This window comes from Apodemus sylvaticus, chromosome 2 (genome assembly GCF_947179515.1).
Source record: "Apodemus sylvaticus chromosome 2, mApoSyl1.1, whole genome shotgun sequence".
NCBI classification, from domain to species: domain Eukaryota; kingdom Metazoa; phylum Chordata; class Mammalia; order Rodentia; family Muridae; genus Apodemus; species Apodemus sylvaticus.
In genome coordinates, this window is record NC_067473.1 from 63,386,105 (window position 1) to 63,413,218 (window position 27,114).

Here is a 27,114-nt window from a genome sequence, read left to right on the forward strand (position 1 = left end):
AGTGACTACTACATGGTGGCGCGGGGTCACGATCTCCTATGCAGTAACCATGTGTCCCCTTTAGAGCCTAGAATGTAGAGACTCAGAGGCTCCAGATGTTTTCCTTGAGGTGGTGAGGCAAATCTACAATCTAGCCTTCTCCAACTCTTATGCTGAGCTGAGTCTTGCAAAGAAATCAACTGGCAGGAAAAGCCAGTGAGCTAGGAGATGCCCACGTGTGCTATATATTTTCTTTCTATCCCTACACAGAATCCTCTTAAGTCTTACCGGCTTCTCGGGAATGCCCTGGAATCTCTTCATGGGCTCTTCATTCTGCGCGCATTTTCTTTTTGGTTGTGACAGGCAAGTCCCAAAGAAACCCTTGTTTCTGAGCATTTTCCCATGCCTCAGCAGTAACTGCCATCCTGCCCACAAGACCCAAAGCCAATGTTCCTTCCGACGTTTTCATTAGCTCAGTGACCAGTGTACTGAGAGAGGCAGGTGGGCACACCTTCCATCCTGCGGCAGACACTTCCCACCGTCCCTCTCGGCCCTGGCATCTGCTTTGTGAGCTGCCAGAAAACGCCATGAGGTGGCACAGCAAGGCCAGCAACCTGCACCAGGGAGTTGAGGACACTCAGTCTGCATCCTCTGAGTCCCCCAGCCTGTCACCAGTGTCACCTTCACCCAGCCTGTGGTGCCAACTCCCCACTGAACGGCCCCTTACCCAGCCATACTACTCCATACTGGGGACAATACAGGTCCTCCTAGAGCCTCTGTCCTCACCTGTTAAAGGGGACAGTAATGTCATCTGCTCTTCAGGCCTGAGGATATTGGCTGGCTTGGGAAGTGCAGAGCCCAGAGTCTGGTCCCTCTCAGGCTTCTGATCTCATTGTCCTGTTAAAACCGCCTAAAAACTCTGGGACGTCTCCCTCAATGTTGCTTTCTTGATACTCATTCTAAAAGGCGGGGGTGGCCCTGCCACTGACCCAAGTCACCACTGAATTTATCTAAGTTCATAGCAGTCGCCGTGACCCTGTATCATGAGAAGCCCTATACGTCTATGATATAGTGAGTGAAGACGGCACTTCGCTTTTTTTCTCCCTGAATTAACTCTTTTGGCTGTTCTTCTATTTCACGATCAATTCTCAAATTGAGAAGGCCTTGCTTCCGCTCATCTCACTTCAGCTTTCCCTCTGTGCGGGGCAACTAAGGGGTCCTCTGCCCGAGATGCCAGCTGGCCTACATTCTAGGCACCTGTTCCCAAAGTCACCTCATAGAAGCCTCCTCCATGTGCAGTGGGAGATGTGCAGTGAGCATTCGATGAGCCTCGTCAGAAAGAGAACAAGTCCAAGACTGGGTCAGGTCCATCAACAAAGGCTGCTCGAGGGGCGGGGGCCCCCGGCGGGACGTGAGGAGGCTAAACAGAAACAGCGAGTGTCCCCTGAGGTTTCTTACAGCCGCTGCCTTCCCAGCCATCCTTGAATGAAGGTCTGTGCTGACCCAGCTCCGTACAGCAGGCGAGGCCAGCACGTCTCTTGCACTAGGTGAGAAACTGCAGCTGCTAGAGTCGGCTCAGGCCGCCCAGCTGCCAGGCAAGCAGTGAAACCAATTTAAACTCCGTGCATGCTTCTAGTATTCAGTACTAGTTCCTAGGGTGGAATTTGAAGTTGACTGCAGGAAACCCTGGAAGAATTTCCCCAGCAACCTGTAATGGCTAGTCCTGGTCTAATGTCTGGGAGCTACCATCTTGAGCGTGGCAGCTTGGATCTACAGTGATGGGCCCGGCCTCTCAAAGGGCTTCTCATCTGTGGCTACACCCTGGACTCGCCCTGGGGAGCTCGCTGCCTATGGCTCCCTGCTGCTTGGGTGTCTCTAGAAACGGGTGTATGTGGCGTAGCCACCAACTCCCCTGGTCACCACAGGTAGGCTGACAGGAAGCAAGCTTAACACAAGAGGCAGCTGTCCCTTCCTGTCCACCAGAGCACAGCACGCGGTGGCGCCCTGAGATGAAGTCTCATCTCCACACTCCACGCCAGGACTGAAGGCCCCTCCCTGACACCATGCCATTTAATGTCTCCACAAGCTCCCAGTGTCATTCTTACATTTGGGGCCTCTGAGCCTAAAGCCGCCATGCAATTGTAAAATGCTTGCTGGATGAGGAAGGCTCCTTTCTATTGAGACTACTCCTCAGAGAGAAAGGCCACCCTTGCAGTATGCAAAGTAATTCGTTCAGGGCAGTCTTGTCTTCCTTCTGTGTGACAAAAAAACAAAACAAAACAAAACAAAAAAACCCAATCAAACAAAAACTACTTTGGGACTCAAAGTCATCCGGGCATCCTGAAAATGACAGCAGTTGCCAAGGTCACCCTTGCCCTGACCTGGAAGACTCCGAGGGTCATGAGAAACTCCCAGACTCCAGCGAGTGGCAATGTGCCTGGGAAGAAAGGCTACTCCCCTATCAGGTGTGCTCTTCATTTCTTAAGATTCAACTCTCAAACCAGAAATCTACCCACTTGCCAAGTCTAAGTTTGGGGAAAGAACATTATTTTCTTAGCTATGTGGGGAGACAAATACCATAGCATCCTAGGGTCTGAGCCCAAAGTGGGCAAACATCAAATCATATGCCTAGGGCTGCCCAGCCCTCAGAGTCCAGTCACAGCTGCATATAGAGGTCAAAGGTCATCACAGGCAGCCTATGAATTGGGTGCAGCCAGAGAGGTATTATTTTAGCTTTTAACTTATGTGCTAATTGCCGTATTTAAGGAATCATAACTACAAAAATCTAGGTCCTAGCTTTTTCTTGAAGCAATGGAAACTTGGGCTACCTTCAGCCCTTCGTGTCCAATAGCATCAGACAAGGGCAGCTCCCTTCTGCAGTTAGATCAGATGCTGGCAGCCCTTCCACATCACACCCACACCCTCTGACCCCAGCTCACGGTCATAGCGCCTCCTGGTGCTCCACAGGCATCTGGGTTGGCATCACTGTCTGGGCTTATGTGATCTTGCTCCTGTCCCTGCATTCTGAATCCCAAAGGCAGGTCCTTGTCAGCTCTGTATCCAACCTCCACCTCGCACAGACAGGACACCTCTGCTTGCCTCGGCCTCCGAAGCTTTCTCTGAGCCTAGGCACAGCTGTATTGACTCCTAAAATGCTATGGCACTTGAGTGATTCACGGGGCATTCTAGAAACTTCTAGATGCCAGCTCATGAACTTGCAAACCCAGGGTGCAGGCCACAGGGCAGAGGGGGCTGTATGGCTCTCTGTCTGGTAGACACAGGAATGTCTTTGCTCAGGGGTGTATGCAGACGACCCTCGGTGGCTGTCCCTGCTTGTCTGGCTGCCAAGGAGAATTGAGTTTGTTCAGCCATCTGCTCTAGGGCCACGTGCCAACCAAAGTAGGGCCAATTAGTCATGCTTGGTGACCTATAAGCAGAGAGAGGGCACACAGAGTGAAGGGGGGAACCTTTAGAAAAGGCCACTAATGTTCCTCTCCTGCCTTCATTTGGGTCCATTTCCTCTGACCCTGCAGGTCCTTAGCAGAAATAAAGACAGTATTTAGTGTGATATTTTCACTACTTTCCAAACAGAGTCACATGTCTGGCTAAACTTCTCAAGGGTGATCCTGTTGGTCCCAGGAAAATTCTTTGAGAAGAAGCTGTGCTAGCTGAGGTGACAGAGGATAAACAAACGGGGCCGGGGCACTCCCCAACCACTACAAATTAGACTATGAAGACAACATGGTGGAACTCCATGCCAGAGGGCTCCACCATTCTCAGGGAGGTTTGAGGTTCGAGGCTAAGCAAACCAGCCCTGTGCAGCTAACCACACTGTTAAACTAGGGCTGCAGGATTCCCCTTCCAAAAGAACTGCCCAGCCCTGTGCTAACTGGGACCAGCACTCACCAGTCAAAGCAGTCTGTTTCATGCATTGTGCCAGGTCCAAAGAGAGAGGTCCCATCTGGTCTTTGCAGTGGCTGCTGCAGCTGAGGGAGCAGAGGCCACAGCGTCTTTCCTTTTCCTGGCCAGAGCCCCACATTCAAGAGCACAGTCCTGGCCTCTCCTACCCATCTTTACCCTCCCTGACTCCTAAGACCCTAGTCCCAAGAGGACTTACTCTGTCCGCCTGGTTTACATCCGAAATCATGAAGCATCTGCCATGGAGCCCTGGCCTCTTCTCTCCAGTGTCTTTCGTTTGTCCGACATGGGTCTTAGAGTCAAAGTTCAGCTTTTATTCACTCCATGCCACAAACCCCACTCCCCTTTGGCCAGATGCCACCATCTGTCCTACGGACCTTACTCATAACTCCTGACCTCCATCCCTTATCTAGAAACTACAACTCATGGCACAGGTGACAGTCACCCACAGAACTCTGAGGATCTAGAACTTCCCTTTCAGATAAATGGCGTCACTGGCCCGGCTCCGACGCTACCCCCCAGGCTTGGCATCTCTCCAGCCCAGCTCTCTCCTCAGTCGAGCACATCTCCCTGCCCCCTGTTCAGGACCAAGGTTCTGAAGGGTGACCGGCAAACACCTGTAAGGTCTCCCAGCTTGCGGCGCAGGTGGCGTGCGGGTGCGAGCTGTGCTTGTCCCCACCTGGCTCTCCTCTTTCATTTGCCACCTCAGCAGCCCAGACTGAGATGTTCAGCTCAGCTCACCCACACAGCAGCCAGTCCCACAGACCTGCATCCTGTCAGCGACTCATGACTCTCCCCAGACTCATCCTACATCCTGTGACGAGCCAGGCATCCATGTGTGCACAAGGCCCAGAACCAGAGCAGCAGGCATAGAGACAAAGGAAACACCAGACTCTGAGATCCCCAGCCAAAACAAATTGCCCTCATTAACACAGGCCTCCACCACCATCTCTGGGCTGGGACCAGGCTGAAGTGAGGCAGAAACCACAGAAGAGTGTGTGCCAATAAAACGGCAATAAACATGCCGCGGCAACGGAACACGGTTCAGCGTTGTTCCAAAACCTTGTTTAACTGCTTTTATTGTTTCTGTGTGAGAGAACACAAATGCATTTGGAAAATTGCTTCAGCATCAGGCTCCTGTTCTCTGAGGAAGGCTTTCCGATGTCCCCACCTCCACCCAAGGCGGATCCTGACCTTCACAGTGTCCCCATGAAAGCCATGGGCTCTCACTTCCAGACATCCACTAGAATGGCCCTATGCCTTGGCCCATCTCTGCCCGCTCTCCACAGTGCTGGGTGCAGAGCAGACACAGCCAGTGCTCACCCAGGGAAGGCGGCACCCAGACCTGAAGGGGTCCTGGGGGAAGCTAAATGCATCCTTGTGAGGCAGGCAACATTCTTATTAGAGAAAAGTGTTAATTTCTGAAAGAATTGTCACTGAAATAAACACATGAACTGAGGATCTCCTGCCACGTGTGACTGAGGGGGTGACTTATTCTCAGGGGCCACAGCCATCCCTTTGGGGTTTTTCCCACATTAGAACAGCCCAGACAACAGGGACAAGAAAGCCAAAAGAGGGTTCCTAGATCAAGACCCAGAGCTGGGACTGGTGGAAGTCCCGGGGTATCAGGAAGCTCTAAAGAGAACAGGTAGTGTGTCTTTTGTGTGAATCCTTGGATGCCACAGGCTCAGGGGGCCCAGAAAATGAGGAGGGGCTTTTCTCAGGGCATTGAGAATAGAGGGCGAAGACCCTTCCCACTCTATGAAAGATACAGAGCCGTGGAGCCTCCGTGCTCCTCCTGCAGTGCTCCGGGGCGGATCATGAGAGGGAGGAGCAGGAGAGTGCACGAAGAACCTGTATCTCCTGAGAGCCCACTGTATCCTCCACATCTTCTGTGACTGCATGCCACAGGGAGTAGAGGGGCCACAGCCCCTCTGGAGAGGCCGATAGGAGTCTATCTGCAGAGCTGCTGGCAGCCAGCTTCCTTGGGACTCAGCCAGAAGTGGGGAGACTGAATGCATGGAACAGCTACTTTGAGCAATTACTAAACTATGGTCTATGGAAAATAAGACTCTGAGACAGGTGCTGTCCCTGATTAAATCCCCACACCAAATTAATTTAAAAAAACAAAAACAGAAAAACAAAAACCCCAAGCGACATTGTTTCACTTCCGGCTGGAGAAGGGGCGTGGCATAGGAGGGAAATTCATGCCATCCTTCTCCCGGGGCCTTTCTGCTCTTAGTTTTGCTGTTGCAGAGGCCACTCTTGGCAAGAAGTGCTTCTCATGAGAGCTACCAGCTGCAGAGAAAAACCTAAAATAGCACCGGATGGAAAGGGGACAGGCCACAGTGTCACAGGAGGGCGTAAGCTTCACGGACCCGTGGAAACAGCCCTAGGTTCAGCCTCAGCGTTCCCATTGCCACCTAAGCTCTGACGCCTCCGTTCCCTCCTGCCTGACATGAGCAGCCACTAGGAGGATGTATCCGTTACTTTTCTGTGTGAAATTTGCTGTGATAAAAATACCATAACCAGAGCCGGGCGGTGGTGGCCCACGCCTGGAATTCCAACACTCTGGGAGGCAGAGGCAGGTGGATTTCTGAGTTCGAGGCCAGCCTGGTCTACAGAGTGAGTTCCAGGACAGCCAGGGCTACACAGAGAAACCCTGTCTCGAAAAAAAAAAAAAATACCATAACCAGACACAACTTGCAGTTGATTGTGGCTTACAGTTCGAGAGGAAGACTCCATAATAAGGAGGAGGCGCGGCAGCCGGGAGCTGTGAGATCCCCTCTCGGTTGCACATAGGGAGCAAGCCTATGACCCTCAAAGCCCACCCCCAGTGACGTACTTCCTCCAGCAAGGCTGTATCTTCTAAGCTCCATAACGTCCCCAAATGCGTGACTAACAGGGAACCAAGCATTTAGATACATGAGCCTAGGGGGGGTATTACTCATTCGAACCCTCAGAGTCTTAGCTGTCTTCGGACAGCATAGTCATGAGCCTTGCACAGATCCTGCAGTTCACAACGTGCCACGGAAAAAAGGGAGGCCACTATGGTACTCCTCTCCTCAGGAAGGCAGGGTAGACACAGCAAGGAGCCCAGGACCAGAACCTGGGCACGAGGGAGCCAGAAAATGGTTGAACCTGGGTCCATCTGACACACTGGACTGCAATCCCACCTCACCTTGGGGGGGTTTACTCAGTAACACGTTCCATCCTCCTGCCACCAGACCTCCTCACAGCATCTCCCCAGGGCGGCCCCACCTGACATGGGATCTTGCCCTTGGTACGAACTCTCTTCTCTCTGAGGTGGGATGGGGCTCGATTTTGTGAATTCACAGGGCCTGTGATGTCCATGAACTCGTTTCACCAAAGCAGAAGAATCCTAAGAGTGTTCTTAAGAAAGCATCCACCAGCGCATACACAGGCAGCCTGGCTGTGACGTCTAGTGGACATTGCCCCATTTTCCAAATGAACAAACAAGAGTCTCAGTGAGGACAGTAACTTTCCTGCCATCTCCCAACGGGACCTACTAGATGCACAGCTCAGCTCCTTCCGTTACCATTCTCTAGGCCAGTTGTGAAAGTCAAAAACCTCTAAGTGTTCATTTAATGAAGTACTCTTTAAACTTCTGGGGTGTGTGTATGTGTGTGTATGTGTGTGCATGTGTGTGCATGTTTGTTGAGACAAGGTTTCCGTATATTCCTTGAGCTTGGTTGGAACTTGAGATTCCCCCACCTCAGCTTCCTGAGCGCTGGGACCACAAGCCTCCACTGTCACGCTCCATTTTCTTGGTAAAAAAAGTATATGTATGTATGTATGTATGTATGTATATATATATATAATATACATACTATATATATGTGTGTGTATGTGTATTATATTGAATATATTGTTATACATGTGTGTGTGGGGGTGTATTCAAACAAATAACAAAACCCCCACAAAGGTAAAGTACTTGTGTTTGTAACTGGGACCGGGTAGATACAGAGCAGCTCATCCAGTGCCACTTTCTTCCAGAAAGCAGCATGCAGACCTGTCTGAGCAGCTGCTCTGACTGCACTGGGGTTCTGGGTACATAAAATGTGTACTGAACCCACAAGGCCTCTGAGTTTCCTTCCTGAGCTCCTTGACTGGTCTCCGGACCCACACACTCTCCTGAGAGCACTGGTCTAATTATGTATCTTTCAACTTAGCACGGTCAGGACCACCCTCAAGCTGCCAGACTGGCAAGCAAGAATACGATATCTGCTTAAATCTGAATTTCAGATAAGCAATGCATGCTATTCTTCTAGTACAAGAATGTCCCATGACTGATACCCAGTGCCAGCAAGAACACGGGTGCCTAACTCTTTTCTCCTGAGCTGGTGTGCAAAAATACCACCTGTAGGGGCTGGAGGGATCGGGCAGCAGTTAAAAGTACATACTGTTCTTGTAGGGAACTGGGTTTTAGTTCCCAGCATGCCCAGAGTGGCTTACAACTCCAGTGTCAGGGGATCTAGCGCTCTCTTCTGGCCTTCACAGGCACTGCATGCAAATAAATGCACTTGCTGAATAAACAGCCAGGCAGACACAACCATACATTCATACATACATACATATATACATACACACATACATACACACATACATACATACATACAAAATCAAAATAAGTAAATAAAAAGAGCTTCAATTCTCAATGATTTTTAAAATCTGGTCCCAGACACTATTTGGGCCTCTAGATATCACTCTTGGACAAACAAGGGTTTATCTTAATGAAAACAGCATTTCCCACTCCTAGCCTAGACTTGGCCCTCCTCCACACTTATACCCTGACCTTTGAAAACAGACTGAGTGGACAATAGGGATGTGTGTGTGTGTATGCATGTGTAAGGGGGATCCTATTATCGTAAATCTCATCACAGTGGAGTTTTTTTCCTCAGAAAATTCTGATCCCAGACAATGGCTCATTTGTTTGAAGTCAGTTTCAAAGCAACAGAACTCCAGGTCAACAAGAAGGATTTCTCTGGATCTTAGAGTTGATTACAAAGAGATTTACAGTGGGGGAGGGGAGCCATTTAAGGATAGATTCTGGGCAGGTGGAAGGTGACCTCGCAAACAAATCTAAGATGGTCTGCTGGAAATGCTGTGACATCCTGTAGGACAAGGCCCACCTACGACAGTGTGGGCCAGAAGCCCAGGAGCTCAGTCTGGGAGGGTGTTGGGTAAATATTTGGGCAGCCTTTGGCTGCTGCTGCTACACTGCTGAACTGAGCCGGAGACCAGAGGAAATGTCTCTGTCTCCCAGGCCCTCCAATGATACATTTTGATAAACATCCAGTCAGGCTGACTCTGGTCCAAGCTCTGTGCATATATTACATAGTCCACAACCAGCAGAGAGCAGCTCTAGGCATGGCGGCAGAGAGGGGGCAGGAAGCAGGAGGGCGGGAGGGGTCTGGAACCAGCTGTCTAAATTTAACAGGCAGCAGCTTTTAGGCCAAGTGGATAAAAAATAAGTTCCAGTGCTCAGAGCTCTTATCTTTGTTTACCATTTCTCCAAACAGAGTGACCTACTCTGACTCTCAGGGTAGATTATCAACAAAAAGCACACAGGAAGTAGGGGTGGGTGGACGGTAAATTGTGGAGCACTCTGCCTTCCTGTGGCATTTACTTGGTCTGTCAGAATGACTAAAATACACTAGGGTCACAGAGCTGTCTTTGAGATGAGGTATGGCCCTGGTACATCCGACCAACTCAGAGGTGGAGGCACCTTGGGGTCACCGACCCACTGACAAAGGAACATTTGCTAATATCACACAGCATTTCCCTGCTGCATACGTGACCTACAGACCCACTCTTGTTCCCTGCATTCGGTCTATTCCCAGTCCTTTCAGGACATAGGACATATGAAGTGTGAGTTTCGCATTACTCCCTGTAGCTCACTTTTTCTGTTCACTCCTGTCTGTTCACTGGTGTCTGCTCTGGCCCCTCTCCTGCCCTAGCTGGCAATGCACTAGCCTTCCATAGTCCTGACCCCTAGCCCTTGATGAGGGGTGACCCATGTACTCGTCAACATTTTTGTCACAAATACTCAAGGTGGTCAACTAGTAAAGAGAAGAAGGGTTGCCTGGGCTGGCTCGCAGTCTTGGCTGGAGGCCTTTGCTGCCCGGAACAGGCAGGATTCGGCAGAGTGAAGCCTTCATTCAACTCATGGCTGAGATGCTAACAGAAGAGGAAGGGGCTGGGGTCCCGCTATCCCCTTCAAGGTCAACCTTCCAACCACCGGATGGCCTCACCCTAAGCCCCACCTCCTACACTCCCACAGCTTCCACAAACCACAGGGCTGCTGCTTTCCTGGGTGAGGCTCTAACACGTGCACTGTCGGAGGCAGTTTAGAGCCAGATCACAGCAGTCTGAGATGTTGTTGAGAGTCCCTTACTTTCTAGTGACCCGGCCACTTCCACTGGGCAGTAGTGAAGGTCCAGTCCCTCTGCTTTTCTTTCTCTTAATCCCCAAAGGCACAGACACTTTTGTGACTGCTTCCATCTTCCCGCTTCCAGGCACAAGCTGCTGCCCCTAGCGGGTGGGGGGCCCTAATGCAGATCTTCAGGACCAAGCGCCTCCTCGACCCCGTGGATCCTGTTTCCATCTTTCACTCAGTCATCAGCAGCGTAGCCTGTGGACTCTTCCCTGTGGCCCTTTATATCCCAAGCCTCCCCTCCCCATTACTCTTCCTTTATAACAGTGACCTCGATGCCCAGCTACACAGGAGACTCCCTTGGGGAGTCTGGAAAACAATGCCAATTGAATCTGAATGCCTTGGGGTGACCCCACCCCATCCTAGCACCAAGATGGAGGTGCCTAGCTCACATTCTCAGGCTGTGCCTGGAGCTCCTTATTTCTGCAATAACCCCCTGCCTTGTTTCCCTGCTCCATCTATTCTTCCCGTCCTTGTCAGATCACAAAAATCCCATTTTCAGTGTGTTACCTCCGCTCTTCAGAAGCCATCGGCGGCCCCACCAGAACAATAAATCTTTGCATGAAGAAATGAATGGCTTCCACGACACACAATGCATTCCATATGCTCTGGGATTGCATCTTATCTCCCCTGCTCCACCCTCCCCACCTCCCACAGGCTGCTAAGCAAAGTCTATCTGTGGAATGAGTGAATAAATACATTTTCCCTGCAAATTAAATGCAGTCCACTCTTTCTCCACATGCAGAGAGCAGGCTGGGTGATTTAACGATCATTTACAAAAGGGCTTATTTCTCTAAGCATCGAATACAATCAGCTCTGAGTGATTCACGCTAACAGAGAGGACAGAATGCTAAATATTATAAAACAGCAGCTAATTCAAAAACATAAATTTGCTTGATGCTAGGATGCACTTTTGCTCATGAGTACTTGCAGTGCATTTGACAGATTTTTAAAAAATGCTTTTTTTTTTTTTTTAGGTATGTCGTATTTGTTCCCATCTCCCCCTATAGCACCCCAATGCACACATTAGCCTAATAAACCGTTCAACTCCCAAAACAGCACCCAAGTTTGTCACCTCAACCCCTTCCCAGGATAGTTCAAACTGCTAGACCTCAGACTATCAGGATGGACGAGAAAAGACATGGGGAAAAACATGAAGCTGGAACAAATAGGGAAAACTAAGATGTCACCTTGCTCCCTTGCTATGGATTCATCCTCAAAATTTCAGGCATCACAAACCATTTGTAAGACAGTTTGAAATCTACTGCAGCTGAGCCCATACATATTTAGGACCCTGCAGTTTATCCCTGGGCACATACCCCAGGAACCTGTGTACAAGCTCACCCCAAACCATTGGTAAGAATATTCACATCGGCTTTGTTCATGGTGGCCTCCAAACTGGGGGTCACCCACAAGGGAAAAATGGGCCCGTGGTTATGTATCCATGGTAATGGCGGCACACTCGAGAGTGTCTTAGTGGCAGCGACCCTGACTAGTATGTGCAATGCCCTGGGTTCCATCCTGAGCACAAAAGAAACAGCAAGAGGCTGAGGGGGGGCTACAACTACAGCTACACTCAGTGTGGACAGATCACAGACAATTCTGAGCAAAGGGCGGCAGACATGGAGGCTGGTCACTAACCGTGCCGTTGACAAAGCTGGAGGGGTGGCGGCAGAGCCATTTCCGTGTTCTGTGTCAGGAACTTCTGAAATGGCTGGGGCAGGAGTGGGGCACAGAGCTCTACAGAGTTCTGGAGTGCTCGCTCTGCCTTGGTCTGGAGGAGGAGGAGAAGGCCGAGGCGGGTGGTAGGGCAAAAGGAAAAGGCTTAGCCTCCAAGACCTGGACTCAGTCTCAAGTCTGCCTTAGCCATGTGGCCTGGAACAGGACACATTCTTCTGGGGGAAGAGGAGACCCATCACAAGACGCACAGCAAAGGCTGCCCTGCCTCCCTCAGGGCAGTCAGGGCGGAATGGTACACAGATGTGGGATCGCTGATGAGCAGGACAGAAGCTCACAGGATGAAATCCTATGGTTTTTATTCTCTGAAGGCAAGAACCTACAGAGGGTTGGCACAGCTGATACAGTCAACCTGAGGCCTTAGGTAGAGAGGCATGATGGTAGTGGTGGTGATGATGGCATGTGTGTGCTTATTCATATGTGCATGTGCACACATGTATGCGGTGTGTACATGAATGTGGTATGTGGTATGTATGTGTGTGCACTATGTTTGTGTGGTATGGTATGTGTGTATAGTATGTAGTATATGTATGTGGTGTATGTGTATGTGTGTGGTATGTAGTGTATGTATGTGGTGCTTGTATGGTATGATGTGTATGTATATGGTATGAATGTGGTATGTGGTGTAGGTATGTGGTGTGTGTGTGTGATACATATGTGGTGTGTATATGTGTGTGTATAATATGTAGTGTATGTATGTGGTATATGTATGTGTGGTTTGTGGTATGTGTGGTGTATGTATGTGTGGTTTGTGGTGTGTGTGTGTGTGGTATATGGTATATGTATTGTGTGGTATTTGGTGTATGTATGTGTGTGTGGTATGTGGTATGTGCGTGTGGTATATGGTATATATATATGTATTGTGTGTGGTATGTGGTATGTGTGTGGTATTTGGTGTATGTATGTATGTGATATGTGTGTGAATGGTATGTGGTATGTATGTGTGTGCAGTATGTATACGTGCGGTATGGTATGTGTGTATAGTATGTGGTGTGTATGTATGTGGTGCTTGTGTGGTATGATGTGTATGGTGTGTATGTGTGTATGTGCTGTAGGTATGTGGTGTGTGTGTGACATATGTGATGTGTATATGTATGTGTGTGGTATGTATGTAAGTTTGTGGTATGTGGTATATGTGTGTATGTATGTTTGTGATATGTGGTGTCTGTGTATGTGGTTTGTGGTATGTGGTATGTGTATGTGTGTGTTAGGTATGTGGTATTGTGGGGGGGTATACGGATGGGTGTGAGTATGCCTGTACAAGTGTTATATCTTCTTTCATCTGTCCCCTCAGCTAATCCCTTAATGGCCTGGGCCTCTGAGCCCAGGCACACCTGAAATAATCCCTTTGTTTGTGTGAAATGAATTCTTTTTTTATCTTTTCTTTTCTTTTTTTTTGAATTTGGTTTTTTTGAGACAGGGTTTCTCTGTGTAGCCCTGGCTGTCCTGGAACTCACTCTGTAGACCAGGCTGGCCTCGAACTCAGAAATCCGCCTGCCTCTGCCTCCCAGAGTGCTGGGATTACAGGCGTGCGCCACCGCCCGGCTTGGCTCTTTCTTGGATATAAATAGATGCCATGCACACGCCCCTCGTGGCTCCTCTACGCAATGAGTGCATTTCTGCTTCTACCTGCCACGTTCTCTAAAACTAGCACACAGTGCTTTTGGAGTTTTGCTACATAAGCCAGGAAACTTAAGAGTGTGTGCATGAATGAGCACACACACACACACACACACACACACACTGAGGTCCCACATCCAGGCCCTACTCAAAGTCTGAAACAGCTGACAGGAACCCCCTGAATGAACTATGAAATCTCAGAGATGAACCCTCAGTTGGGAGAAGTTAGAGGGATCCAGGGAGACCCCAGACCAGGCAGGGAGACCCCAGGACTGGCAGGGAGACCCCAGGACTGGCAGGGAGACCACAGACGAGGCAGGGAGACCCCAGGACTGGCAGGGTGACCCCAAGACTGGCAGGGAGACCACAGACCAGGCAGGGAGACCCCAGGACTGGCAGTGTCTTAGTCAGGGTTTCTATTGCTGTGATCAAACACCATAACCAAGAATCAAGCTGGGGAGGAAAGGGTTTATTCAACTTATTCCACACTGCTGTTCATCACCAAAGGAAGTCAAGCAGGGCAGGAACCTGGAGGCAGGAGCTGATGCAGAGGCTATGAAGGGGTGCTGCTTACTGGTTTGCTCCCCATGGCTTGCTCAGCCAGCCTTCTTATAAAACCCACCTTGGGCTGGGCCCTCCCTGCTTGATCACTAATTGAGAAAATGCCTTACAGCTGGGTCTCATGGAGGCACTTCCTCAACGGAGGCTCCTTCTTCTCTGGTGACTCTAACTTGTATCACAACAAACCAGGCAGTACAAACAGGGCGAAGCCAGGCCATGTGCCTCAAGGAGGGTGCTCCTCAGTTTGTGGTCACAGTTTCCACAGATCGTTTCCTGCCGTGCTCTGTGCTCCCTGCGCAGAATTTGTGTTCAGGTGCTTGGGACCTTTTCCTTTCTGTGTCTGCATTTCCCCCAACTGTCCCTACACTTAAAAGATTTCTAATTCCCTGCTTCTAGAAAGGAGACATCACTCTGTTTGTACAACACAGGAGTAGCCACAGCAGGTGTGTGTGTGTGGGAGGGTGGATTATCAATATCAATATGGCGCTGCTGGAGAGCAACAGTCGGAACCAGCCATTTTAATTTCCGTTGACAAAACAAGAAAATGTTAGTTTCTATTAGGTCCCTGAATCTACAGGAGAAAAGTCCTTGTAAATCAGTGTCCTTATTTTCGTTCACACCTCAGGTCACATCTGTGCACATCTGTGCACACAGCTACTGTGTGACTTTGTGTCACTCTAGGAGTAAGTGTGTATCTAGCTTTCAAAGAACACGGTAACACTTAATACACTCATACACAAAACCTAAATGTAATGGACGGGGGAGGGGTAAAATCTAAATGTAGAAACAGAAGGCTACCAGGAAAGGGAAATATTGTTTCCCACTTAAAAGATGTGTCAATATACCTGGGTATGGTGACACATACCTGTAATACCAGCACTTGGGAAACTGTGGCAGGAGGACCACAAGTTCATGGCCACCTAGGGCTACAAGGCAAAAAGACCCTAGCTCAAAAAAGGAAACAAAACAAAACAAAAATGAAAACAAAAACAAAACAGTGTTTACTAAGTTCAACATAGGGAGCTGGAGAAATGGCTCAGGGGTTAACAGCACCTGCAGGAAAACTCTGGTACAGCACCCTGGTTCAATTCTCAGCACCCACATGCTGGCTTACAACCACCCATAACTCCAGTTCCAGGGGATCTGACATGTTTTCCTGAACCCGTAGGGCATTAAGCACATACAAGGTATACATACATACATGCGGGCAAAACATACACATAAAAAAGCAAATGTTAAAAAAAAAGACTAAGAGGCCAAAAACCAAGCTGGAGAGATGGCTCAGTGGTTAAGAGCACTGGCTGCTCTTCCAGAGGACCCAGGTTCAATTCCCAGCACTCATGTGACAGTTCACAGCTGTCTGTAACTCCAGTTCTAGGGACTCTGTTGCCCTCACACAGACATACATTCAGTCAAAACACCAATGAACAGAAAGTAAAAAATAAATTAATTTTAAAAAAGAGGCCAAAAATGGAATAAGGCTAGAATTTACTGTCCAGTGAAGGCAACACCTCTCTAAAAAATCAAGGGATCCTCATGTGCGTGTGTAAACACCAGGGAGGTCCCACGCACTTTTTAAATTTCCATTTTCCTGATATTTAATTTTCTCCTTTCTAGGAGCACAGAAATTCATTTTATAAAGCAAATCTGTTGATAGGACTTAAATAAGCCTTGGGAATCACTTTCTTACTAACACTCCTTACAGTGTTAACACCTCTTCTGTAGGAGTCTTGCCTGTGGGTGTATCCCACCAGAAACACCATTTGTTAGTTTCCGGAAGCTGCAATTTTCATCATGCCTTTGCCCTCATTGTGAATGGGGCGGGGCATCAGAGTTGACCTACAGATGGTGCCCCTGGGACATCCGAGGTGACCTACAGATGGTGCCCCGTGGGACATCCGAGGTGACCTACAGATGGTGCCCCGTGGGACATCCGAGGTGACCTACAGATGGTGCCCGTGGGACATCCGAGGTGACCTGCAGATGGTGCCCCGTGGGACATCCGAGGTGACCTACAGATGGTGCCCGTGGGACATCCGAGGTGACCTGCAGATGGTGCCCCGTGGGACATCCGAGGTGACCTACAGATGGTGCCCGTGGGACATCCGAGGTGACCTACAGATGGTGCCCTGTGGGACATCCGAGGTGACCTACAGATGGTGCCCGTGGGACATCCGAGGTGACCTACAGATGGTGCCCGTGGGACATCCGAGGTGACCTACAGATGGTGCCCGTGGGACATCCGAGGTGACCTACAGATGGTGCCCATGGGACATCCGAGGTGACCTACAGATGGTGCCCGTGGGACATCCGAGGTGACCTACAGATGGTGCCCGTGGGACATCCGAGGTGACCTACAGATGGTGCCCGTGGGACATCCGAGGTGACCTACAGATGGTGCCCGTGGGACATCCGAGGTGACCTACTGGTGGTGCCCCGTGGGACATCCGAGGTGACCTACTGGTGGTGCCCCAGCAGCTGGGCCAAGGCCATAGCTGTTGTGTGATCCATTCATAACTGTGTCCTTCACTTGTGGAACATGGTGGCTCCCCAAGGACTGGCCAGGGAGAGGGACAGATGGGACTTCTTCACGGGTGAGAGGTGGGTTTCAAGTTCCTTACTTCTAAGTCTGGAGGCTGCAGAATCCAGAGTGGTTTCATAATATCTTTCTGAATCTTAGATGTCTGACATGTTGTCTGGCTGGAAGTAAGAGAATATTCCTACTCAGCTCTCAAAGTTATCCTGATCCTCCAGGCCTCGCAGACCCCACCTCACCGTTCCCTTAATCTCCTACCCTCTGTCCCCCACTTCCTGGACATTCTCACGAATATTAAGCAACTGTTAGAAATTGGGACAACAACCTGGGGTGGGCCAGTCATAGCTCAGTGTAGTCCCTCTGTCTCTTCCTACTATGTGGACAGATGTGTGTGATATCAGCATTCTTATTCATGTCTGCACATGTGGAGGTCAGAGGTCAACACGAGGTAGCTGTCATTCTCTACCCATGCTCTCCCCCCCAACCCCTTTTCCCCGAGACAGGGTTTGTCATCAGGTCTAGATCATGCCATGTCAGCTAGACTGGCTTGTGAGCGAGCTCTGAGACCCTCCACGTCTGTCCCCATTCCTAGGGTACAGAGCAGGCTGCCCTAGATTTTATACGGGTGTTAGGGATCTGAACTCGGGTCTTTTGAGCTTGTTAGGCAAGCACTTTCCAACTGAGCCAGTTCACCAGCTCCAACAGATACTATTTCTATTTTAATCACGTTGAGTCAGCCTCCAGCCTTTTCCCCCCCTTCCAGGACACCTTCGTGGTGGGTGGGGCATGGGGTATACTTTATGTCTTTGAAACAGGATCTCTCACTAAACCTAGAGCTTGTTAATTAGGTTAGACCAGCCGGCCATCAAGACCCAAGTTTCTTCCTGTTTCTTCCTCACTAGTGTAGGGATGATAGAAGTGGTCCTTAACCTGTGGGTTATAACCTCTTTGGGGACCGATCAGTCCTTTCCCAGGGGTCGCCTAAGACCATCTACATATCAGATACTTACATTACAATTCGTAACATGTCATCACTACACTAAAAATAAAACGAGCCATGATTCTTTAAAAAACAACCAAGTCCCCCGATGGAGCTGTGGGATTTGTCTCCTCCTAGTCTGAAGTATCGTCCACACCTTTCTTTATAAAGGCCAGCGAGGACATGGCTCCCTCCAGGTCACTGCCGGCGATGTGTGGCCCCTCTTCTCCCAGCTCACCCTCACTACTTGCTTACACCATGCTTGACTGGGAAGCCGAGGAAAGCGTTGAGCTGGTGTGTGGCCGTGCACCTCTTGTGCCTGGCACAGGACTTACAGCCTGGGTAAGGGAATGAATGGCTTCCCAAGCTGAATGAGAAGCTCTGTTCCTCCCAAGCTCTCTACAGCACCTGATCTGTTGGAAGTGTGGTTCCCCCGAAGGGCAGAGTCCCTGCCGCTCTGCCTCTCGGGCAGCCAGCCCAGCAGCTGGCTAAGTGTTCACTGTGAGGGCCCAGGGTAGAGTGCGCTCAGAACACACTCCCGGCAAGACCCGGGCTCGCAGGGGTCCTCCCTGGCTCTCACTTTTGTCTCCCCTCTATCATGAAGAAGTCAGGCACAATGATTTCCACATCCCTGACGGGAACCGTGAGTCCCCATTTCCCATCCCCTTGCTGCCCTCTGCTGGCAGGCTCAGCTCAGGCCCTGAGATCCAGGCCTGTTGTTACCTGGCCTGGATTTAACTCAAATGAAGGATTTACCTTGGTGCTTACTCTTCCTACGCTGGGGTCACTCGAGGTTCCAGGAAGGCTCTTGAGGGTCCCACCACAGGTCACTAAATCCCCAGAGAGTAGGCCCGAGTGCCTACAAAGTCAGAACACTGGACCATTGTGATGCTCACAGGTGCACTTGAGTCAAAAGTTTAGGGGCAGTGAAAGCCAATGCAGAGACACATAAATGAAGGGTTGACTTTGTAATGGAGGTGCCAGTTACTCCACCTAATGAGCTTCCCCTTTAACAAATACAGACAGCAAAATGAAGACATGGGACTCCTCACTCCAAAGGCAGGACTGCTGGGCATGTGGGTGGGGCATGGCTCCCTTTCCTCCAAAATCTCTCGTTGGCCATGGTGCTGTTTCATTTCTACTCAATGTCATCCTTAGTAAAGAAAAAAAATCACCTACATTTTCAATTATTTCCTTGAATTTTTCCACCCATCTTTATATCATACAAAGCCAGTTCCCAAAGTTGCATGCAGAACCACAGAAGTAACGGAAGTAGTTCATGTTTTGTGAACTCAACGGCCCGAGGTCACAAACACAAACCAAACTGCTTAAGGTGGAAAGCAGAAGAGAAAGTATTCCCAGAACCCCCAAGCGTCTTCAGGCTTGGGCTGGGCTGAGGGAGTCCAGACCTTCACAGGAGTCCTGAACCCCAGTCCCAAGTCTGGCTGGGGGGAGGGTCTGGGACAGTCAGTCCAGGTGTCTCCCCCTCCCGCAGTCCCCACAGCAGACCACTGCTTCCAGGAGTCTTGGATCTGGGCGCCCTCAGGCCAGTCCTGCCACACACCCATGCTCTTCCAGCTTGAAGCTAAGATGGCCACCATGGTCACCCCAAGATACTGCAATATATGTGAACCCCATTCACATCCTCTCATAGTTGTGTCTGAGGGTCAGTGCAGAGAAGGCAACTGAGCATTCCTCCAGCGAGGCAGCCCGGGAGGCGCGGGGAGGGGGCGCAGCCATCAGAGACCCCGAACAAGCACCCAAGCTCTTTCCCACTTCACCCCAGAGCGCAAATCTAACAGCAAGGTTATTAGGAGTCTCAAGACCACAATCACAGAGCACCAGCCACACACACACAAGGGCCTAGGCTGGAGATGGAAACGTGATGCCAAATAAGAGCCCTGAGTGGCGGTGGGCAAGCACTGGGAAAGCCAGGCAGTGGCTGACACTGTATATTACAAAGTGCAAATATCTCCCTTGCCTTCCAAATTCATGAGCATTCACAGACAGGATGTCCACTACCTACATTCGCTGCAACCTGGCGCATGATGACCCACCCCTAAGGGATGTGTTATTGAGTGGCCGAACCATCATAGATTAGCTAAAGTATTTCTTAAAGGCTTCAAGACTCCGGTGTCCTGCCACTGCTTCCTCTCCTGCCACTAGTTTTTCTTCATTGATAGCAGTTTCCCAGGTAATGCTGTAGCTGCCCCAGGATACTCATCTGGGGACTAGCGGGTGCCCCACCTGGCAGTATAGCCCTGAGCTCTCCCGGTTGTGAGTCTCTTTCCTGCAAGTAGGGTAAAGCCTCCTGGGGTGGGTCTGTGGAGGCTGGCTGCTGTAGGATGCACTTGGTCTGGGGGCTACCTCTTGCTGCTCTGCAGAGGAGGGGGGCACAGAAGAAAGCCCTCCCCCACAACTGAAAGGAGCGAGGCTGTCACCCAGTGTGTTCATTACTTTTTTCCCTTGCTATGGCAAAGCGCCTGACACAAGCGGCGCTTAGAAGAAAGGGCTGCTCTCACGTGAGGTCTCAGCGAGTTTGGTTCACTGCAGTGGTGGTGGCACAGTGGAGTGACAGGAGCTTCAGTGGCATTTGCTCATAAGACCAGGAAACAGGCCAGGACCTAGGCATTACCAACCAAGGCCTGCCTCTAGTTACCTACTTCCAGAAGCTAGGCTGCACCTCTTAAAAGGGTCCTGACTGTTCTAATTAATGCTCTCTACCATCTGGAGGAACATGAGCCTGTGGGAACATTTCAGAGATGTACAGTAACACCTGACAAACAGTACACACACACACACACACACAGTGCAGTGGCAGGCTGGGGGTGCCTGGGTCATACCCTGACCCACCCATGGGGTATCCACACCCTGGTGACTACACACACATCAACCTGTTCTCCCTTTGAGAGTCACCAGATGTTAGGAACCCTGACAACTGCACTCCCCAAATTTAACCAGTCTTTCCAACTTCTAATCTGAGGTTTGAGAAACAGAATATTACTATTTCGCTGGTTTTTCATTGCGACTTGTATTCCTCCTCTTGGGCTTTGCTTTTTCATCCCCTTGACAGCTTTTTGTCGGAGCTGTCTCTTCTTGCTGGTATATAATAGCTTTGGAGGGTTGTGTCAACTGCTCATCCTTGCTAACTGTTGCAAGCTTTTATTCTCTGCTGCGTCTCTGTGTGTCTCTCAGCTTTACTGCTGTACCAATTACCATCCAGGTGACAGCCTCTGAGACGGGGAGAGCTGGCACCTTGCTGCGCTGGGCGGATTACTCAAGAGCACGGGCTTGCTACGGTGAGCCATGCCATCAACTCCCAAGAAATGGGACTGGAACTGTAGTCCTAGAGTCTGCCTTTGTGGCTTTTCCTATCTGTGATCAAAATACTGGCAAAGCCTAGGGGAAAATGGTTTATTTTAGGTTTCAGTTCCAAGTTACGGCCCATGGTGGTGGGGTCAGACAGCAGCGAAAGCATGCCTGTCAATGCTCAACTTGCTTCCCCAGCTCCACGGGCCAGGATCCCAGCCTAGGGAATGGTGCCACCCACAGTGGGTGGGTCTTCCCCCTCAATTAACCCTATCAAGCTAACACACTGCAAGCCCTTCTTCCAGCTGACTCTCCCTTCGGTCAAGTTGACAACACAAACCCTCACACCAGATCTCTCCATGGTACAAAGATCCCCAAGTCCAAGGCTGAACTTGTCTTCAGTAATGTAAAACACCAAGAAATGAAACGCACAGGGCACACTGGTGGCTACCGTGAGGCCGTCTGGATGGACTCTACTTCTTGTCTTGTGGGACTTTCACAGAAATGTTTGTTGAAGTTGGAATCAGAGCTCAGGAAAAAAGACCAAGAGCTGTGAGATTCCTTCTAACACAACCTCCTTTTGTCTGCTTCCTGCCTCAGCCAGCCCCTGAGTACTGCCACCTGCAGGAAAGTCTGCCCTATCTGGACATGGTGATTGCAGAGACCCTGAGGATGTACCCGCCAGCTTTCAGGTCTGTCTGTGGCCCCTGGAGCATCACGTTTTAGGGCCGTCACTGATCATTAGTCTGTTGTCACACACAGTTATCACACATTCCTAAAGAGTTGTGTTGGTTGGTTCCTGGGTTGGTTTCTTTTCCTTGGGGCACCAGACACAAGGCCTGAAGAGTCTGCCCCATTCTCCTGTAGGTTAACGACCTCTTCCAAACAGCACTAGCCTTTGCGTGGCTTTTCTTCTCAGCCCCACCCTGTCTCTTTGGCCTCCTAGCCTTTGGTGGAATCTGCCACCACCCGTGTCCATTGATCCACCCACCCACCCTTCACTCATTCATCACGTGTACATTCTGTGCTAGGCACTAGAAAATTAGCCTACACACAAAACAGGCCAAAGCTCCTGCCCCTGGAGGGGCATTTAGCAGAGGACCATCTAGGGCTAGAATGTCCCTTCCTTGGTGTGTAAGAGCTCCGGCAAGGAGCTAAGGGGGTTGGGGGTTATGGGAACCACTTGCTTGCAGGTGCCAGCAGAGGCCGAAGGGCATCAGAGCCCCTGGAACTGGAGTTTCAGGAAGTTGTGAGCCACCTGACATTGATGCTGGGAACTGAACCTGGAAAACAATAAGTGTTCTTAACGACTGAGCCTTTCTCCAGCTCCACAGTGAGGGCTTCTGCCCGGCATGCCAGCACTCTGAGCTGTCCCTGTCCTACGGACTACATTCCTGGACACAATTCAGCGCTCATAACCAGTCACTAACACATCATCACACCAACCTGCAAATCAGATCAGTAACCAGGTCTACTTCTTTGAATCTCTCCCAAACCTTTACCCCAGGGGAGGGGGGGAGTGAGATCGTGAGCAGACTTCACAGACAGAGCACAAACCACTGAATCATACCTACAAACTTCACTCGGCACTTCTTCGAATACCACACAGACCATATGGAGATAGCTTTTGTCATTTTTGTGAGAAATTTGTAATTTAAGGGTAGCTCAAAGGGATGTTTCGAACCATAATCGTGACAGGTGTATGCACAGATATAATCCAAAATGCACAGGTCCAGAAGCAAACATACGAGGCTGCCGCACAGCTCAGGGTCTTGACACAGGTCAGCTCAGTAATTCAAAGGCTTCCTTCCTGCTCCTCTGCTGGCATGAAGACCCAAGTCTATAGCCCTCCTGTGGCTTTCCAAGGAGCCACAGGTAACCCGATGTCAGTCCTTCCTTCTTCATGATTTATACCCGGCTATCCTCCCACGGGATTTGCAGGCAGCTGGTATGCGCTGCAAAATGCAAATCCAAAATGAAATTCAAAACAAATCATTCACTAGTAAAAAGAGAGCAAGGCGGCTTCAAGGACCATCTCCAAGTACCAGGAATGACTGACAGTGGAGTCAGGTCTTGCCATAGTTGCCAAGATTCCTGGAAAAGGGGGAACTGGCTGAGATCAAGAGCTGTATCTCCGCAGCAGGAGGAAAATTATAAAAATTGGTCAAAACTACATCATTTCAGGCTGGGAGTGGCGGTGCACACCTTTAACCCCAGCACTCAGAAGCAGAGGCAGGTAGACCTCCGTGAGTGTGAGTTCCAGGTCAGCTGGAATATAATTGTCCAGGTCAGACAATATAATGAGAACCTAACTTAAATTAAAAAAAAAAAAAAGGAAAAAAAAAAGGAAAAAAATCGTTTCCCAGATCTAAACCCAATCAAGAATTCATCTCATGGCCAGCCATGGCGGGGCACCCCTGTAATCCTAGATTACACTTGAGCAGCTGAGCCAGGAGGAGCGTGATTTACAGCTAGCTTGAGCTGCATACAAAGATCCTATCTTTAAAAAAATTAATAAAAATAAATAAAAACACCCCCCAGGTCTCATCTAGGTGACACATTAAGGGATGAAGGGAACAGGTTCTAAAATAAAACCCACGGGGACAGACACTTCAGCATGTGGACACTGCCCCAAAGTCTCCTGATTGTAATTTAACTGAATATTTCTATCCCTGTCTAGATTTCAAATGAATGAGACTCAGACTATGATTTATTTATTTAGCTTTTGTGCAATTACTGGGTAAATTACCCCAATCTAATTTTCTAATAGCTAGACTGGCTACTTCCCCCAACTGTGCTCCCCAAATACTTGCTGTTTTGAGTCTCTGGGTGGTCTGTCCCAGGGAGGGGCATTCCATTCAGGCACATATTCCTGGTCCATCACTTCTAACAGAGACTTCTTGTTCCCTCTGTCCTCCTCCTTCTCTTTTCTTCTCCTGGTCCCTACCCGTGACCCCCAGCCAAGTAATTCAAAGGCTTCCTCCTTCTATCCTCCCCAGGTGTCTTAGTCAGGGTTTCTATTCCTGCACAAACACCATGACCAAGAAGCAAGTTGGGGAGGAAAGGGTTTATTCAGCTTACACTTCCACACAGCTGTTCATCACTAAAGGAAGTCAGGACTGGAACTCAAGCAGGTCAGGAGGTAGGAGCTGATGCAGAGGCTGTGGAGGGATGTTCCTTACTGGCTTGCTTCCCCTGGCTTGCTCAGCCTTCTCTCTGAGAGAACCCAGGACTACCAGCCCAGGGATGGCACCACCCACAGTGGGCTCTCACCCCTTGATCACTAATTGAGGAAATGACTCACAGCTGGATCTCATGGAGGCATTTCCTCACCTGAAGCTCCTTTCTCTGTGATAAATCCAGCCCGGGTCAAGTTGACACACAAAAACAGCCAGTACACCAGTAATTGGCTGTTGCCAGTTTTATTTAACCAATAGTTTTGAATTGGGGAACAAGGTTTGCAAAGGCTGGCATACTTGGGGCAGCCAGATCTTGAGGTACAGAATTTAGCATGTGAATACAGCATTTGAATGGTAGCACCAGACCACCCCCCAACAACAATATAAATAGCCAATGGGTGCAGGGATGGTTCTGGGAACCAAATGCCAAGATCTCCCTTGTTGATGGGAAATAGGGAATCTGAATGAATGGGGAAGCTTCCTGCATCCAATGGCATCCAGTTCCTGGGCTGCTCCACACAGAGGTGGTCTAGTGTAGACCAGGGCCTGAGCCCTGGCCTGGCCTGCTGTATGCTCCTGGCTGGGATCCATTCTGCCCCGAGCTTCTCTCTTCTGGTAGAAGTGAGGCCTAGATGTCTGTTCTGCATCTCTCACACAGAAGCATGGGGGACTCAGAGGTAACAGAGAAGGAAGCACCTCTAAGAGCTGCAGGATGAAATCTCAGTGCAGAAGCACCAGGTACTGGGCACTGCAACCACCACTGGCTTGGGCACACACAGCTGTGACCTTCCTGCATTTGCTTCTATAGTTGCTCCACGGGCACACCCAACCTTACCAACCCCTGGCTGTCCCATGCAGTGACGGAGCAGTAGGGCATGGTCGCCGTAGGTACTGCTAGGCACCGGACTTCGAATGAATATACAGAGTGAAGATTTTCTTTTCCCATGGTTTCTAAAGAAAGCATGTTGATTACCCCACCCAGGGATCCATGCCATACACAGTTACAAAACTCAGACAGTACTGTGGGTGCCCACCTGGGGCTTTCCATCCAGGGTGAGTGTGCTCCACTGCATTCAAGCCTGTGGCAAGACAGAAACTCCCCAGAGGAAGAGCATGGGGCGCGGGAGAGGAAGGCTTCTTGCTTCATTGAAGCCAAGAAACAGAAAAGGAGGAGAGAAAGAAAGACAAGAGGAATAATGGGAGAAGGCAGGATAAGAGGGAAAGGTAGAAAGGGGGAAAGGAGGGAGGGAGGGGGGAAGAGAGGGGAAAGGAAAGTGAGGGGAAGAGAGAGAAGATGGGGAGGAAGAAGAGGGAAAAGGGGTCAGGGACAAGACAGGTCCTTCCATGACAGGCCCAACCTGCATCCTCCAATTTGGCCCACTGCTTAGTTTCCAATGCCACTAAATTATGAATTCCATCAGCGGATCAATTCCCTGAGAAGTGCAGAGCCCACATGATCCAATGACTTCCCCTAAAACCTGCCTGTGAACAGTGCGTTGGGAACCATTGCTTTAAACAAGCGTCCCCTCAGAAGGGACACTTCATATTCAGACCATATATGGCAGGTATTCTAGAAATGTTATGTCCACATGCAAACACATATAGTCTACTTCTGAAAAATAAAACATGCTTAGACAAAACAAACAATCTGGCTGAATGTCTTCGACCAGATGAGGAAGATGCCCAGAGTCCAGGGCAGTGGTTCTCAACCTGTGAACCATGACCCCTTTGGGGGTTGAATGATCCTTTCACAGGAGTCACCTCAGACCATCAGAAAACACATATATTTACATTATGACTCATAACAGTAGTTAGAGTTATGAAGTAGGAATAATTTTATGGTTGGGGGGTCACACTATGAGGAACTGTATTAAAGGGTCACAGCATTAGGAAGGCTGAGAACCACTGCTCTAGGGTGATAGTTGACCAACAGTTGGAATCTTAGTTAAGGTTTTATTACTGTGAACAGACACCATGATCAAGGCAACTCTTACAAAAGGACATGTAATTGGGGCTGGCTTGCAATTTCAGAGGTTCAGTCCATTATCATCATGGCAGGAAGTACGGCAGCCTTCAGGCAGACACGGTGTTGGAGAAGAAGCTGAGAGTTCTATATCTTGATCCAAAAGCAGCCAGGAGACTATCTTCTTCTATAAGCAGCCAGGAGGAGGGTCTCTTCCAACTGAGCATACCTTGAGTATTAGAAGACCTTAAAGCCTGCCTACACAGTGAGACACTTCCACAAACAAGGCTGTACCCCCTAATAGTGTCACTTCCCATGGGCCAAGCATATTCAAATCACCACAGTGGGTGTATTTATAGTACAGAACTCCTCCCTTCAAAATGGTTCAAACAATAGTTTGTTATATGTATCTATTCACAACAAAGTAATAAATAAACAAATCTTACCAAGACCAGTTCTAGCATTAGAATACTCCAGAGTTATCATAACAGCTAATAGGACAGACACCTTTATTCTAGTCATCCTTATATACTATTTAGAGCATAGAAGGGTTTCTACTAATTCCAGGCCCTTGCTAGGCCAGTACAGAAGTGAGATGGTAGAGGAGCTGGGAACAGGCAGATAGGAGGAGTGCACATCTTCCGATATCCTGGCCATGTAAGGGAACCAGGTCTTTTCTACACAGGGAAGTTGTCTCTGCGGCCAACCTTTCATCCAGGGTAGTTTTCCTGATTTCTCATCCCCTGGTTCCTTCTCTCCCTCTCCCTCTCTCTTCAGTTTGTCTGAGAATCTGAGGGGTTTTTTTTTTGTTTTGTTTTGTTTTTAAGATTTATTTATTTTATATAGTGAAGCTGTCTTCAGACACAGCAAAAGAGG

The 27,114-nt window shown here is 49.5% G+C and overlaps 1 protein-coding gene and 1 long non-coding RNA gene across 5 annotated transcripts in view; both read left to right on the plus strand.

Moving 5' to 3' along the window:
• Positions 1-27,114, plus strand: part of Tbxas1 (thromboxane A synthase 1) — a 171,305-nt gene that overhangs the window by 134,423 nt on the left and 9,768 nt on the right. The window contains exon 10 of one of the 2 annotated variants that reach the window (XM_052173489.1): positions 21,697-21,788. In XM_052173489.1, coding sequence (XP_052029449.1) covers positions 21,697-21,788 — 92 coding nt within the window. Of the gene's footprint in view, positions 1-17,958; positions 18,157-21,696; positions 21,789-27,114 lie in introns of those variants that run through there. The other variant, XM_052173491.1, reaches the window with a different exon arrangement.
• Positions 13,583-17,943, plus strand: LOC127678497 (uncharacterized). 3 transcript variants are annotated; one of them, XR_007976574.1, is made up of 5 exons: positions 13,583-16,244; positions 16,280-16,313; positions 16,349-16,382; positions 16,418-16,519; positions 16,554-17,943. It is a non-coding gene; the product is annotated as an uncharacterized LOC127678497 (long non-coding RNA). The 3 variants fall into 3 exon arrangements; XR_007976576.1 differs by lacking the exon at positions 16,349-16,382; XR_007976575.1 differs by lacking the exon at positions 16,280-16,313.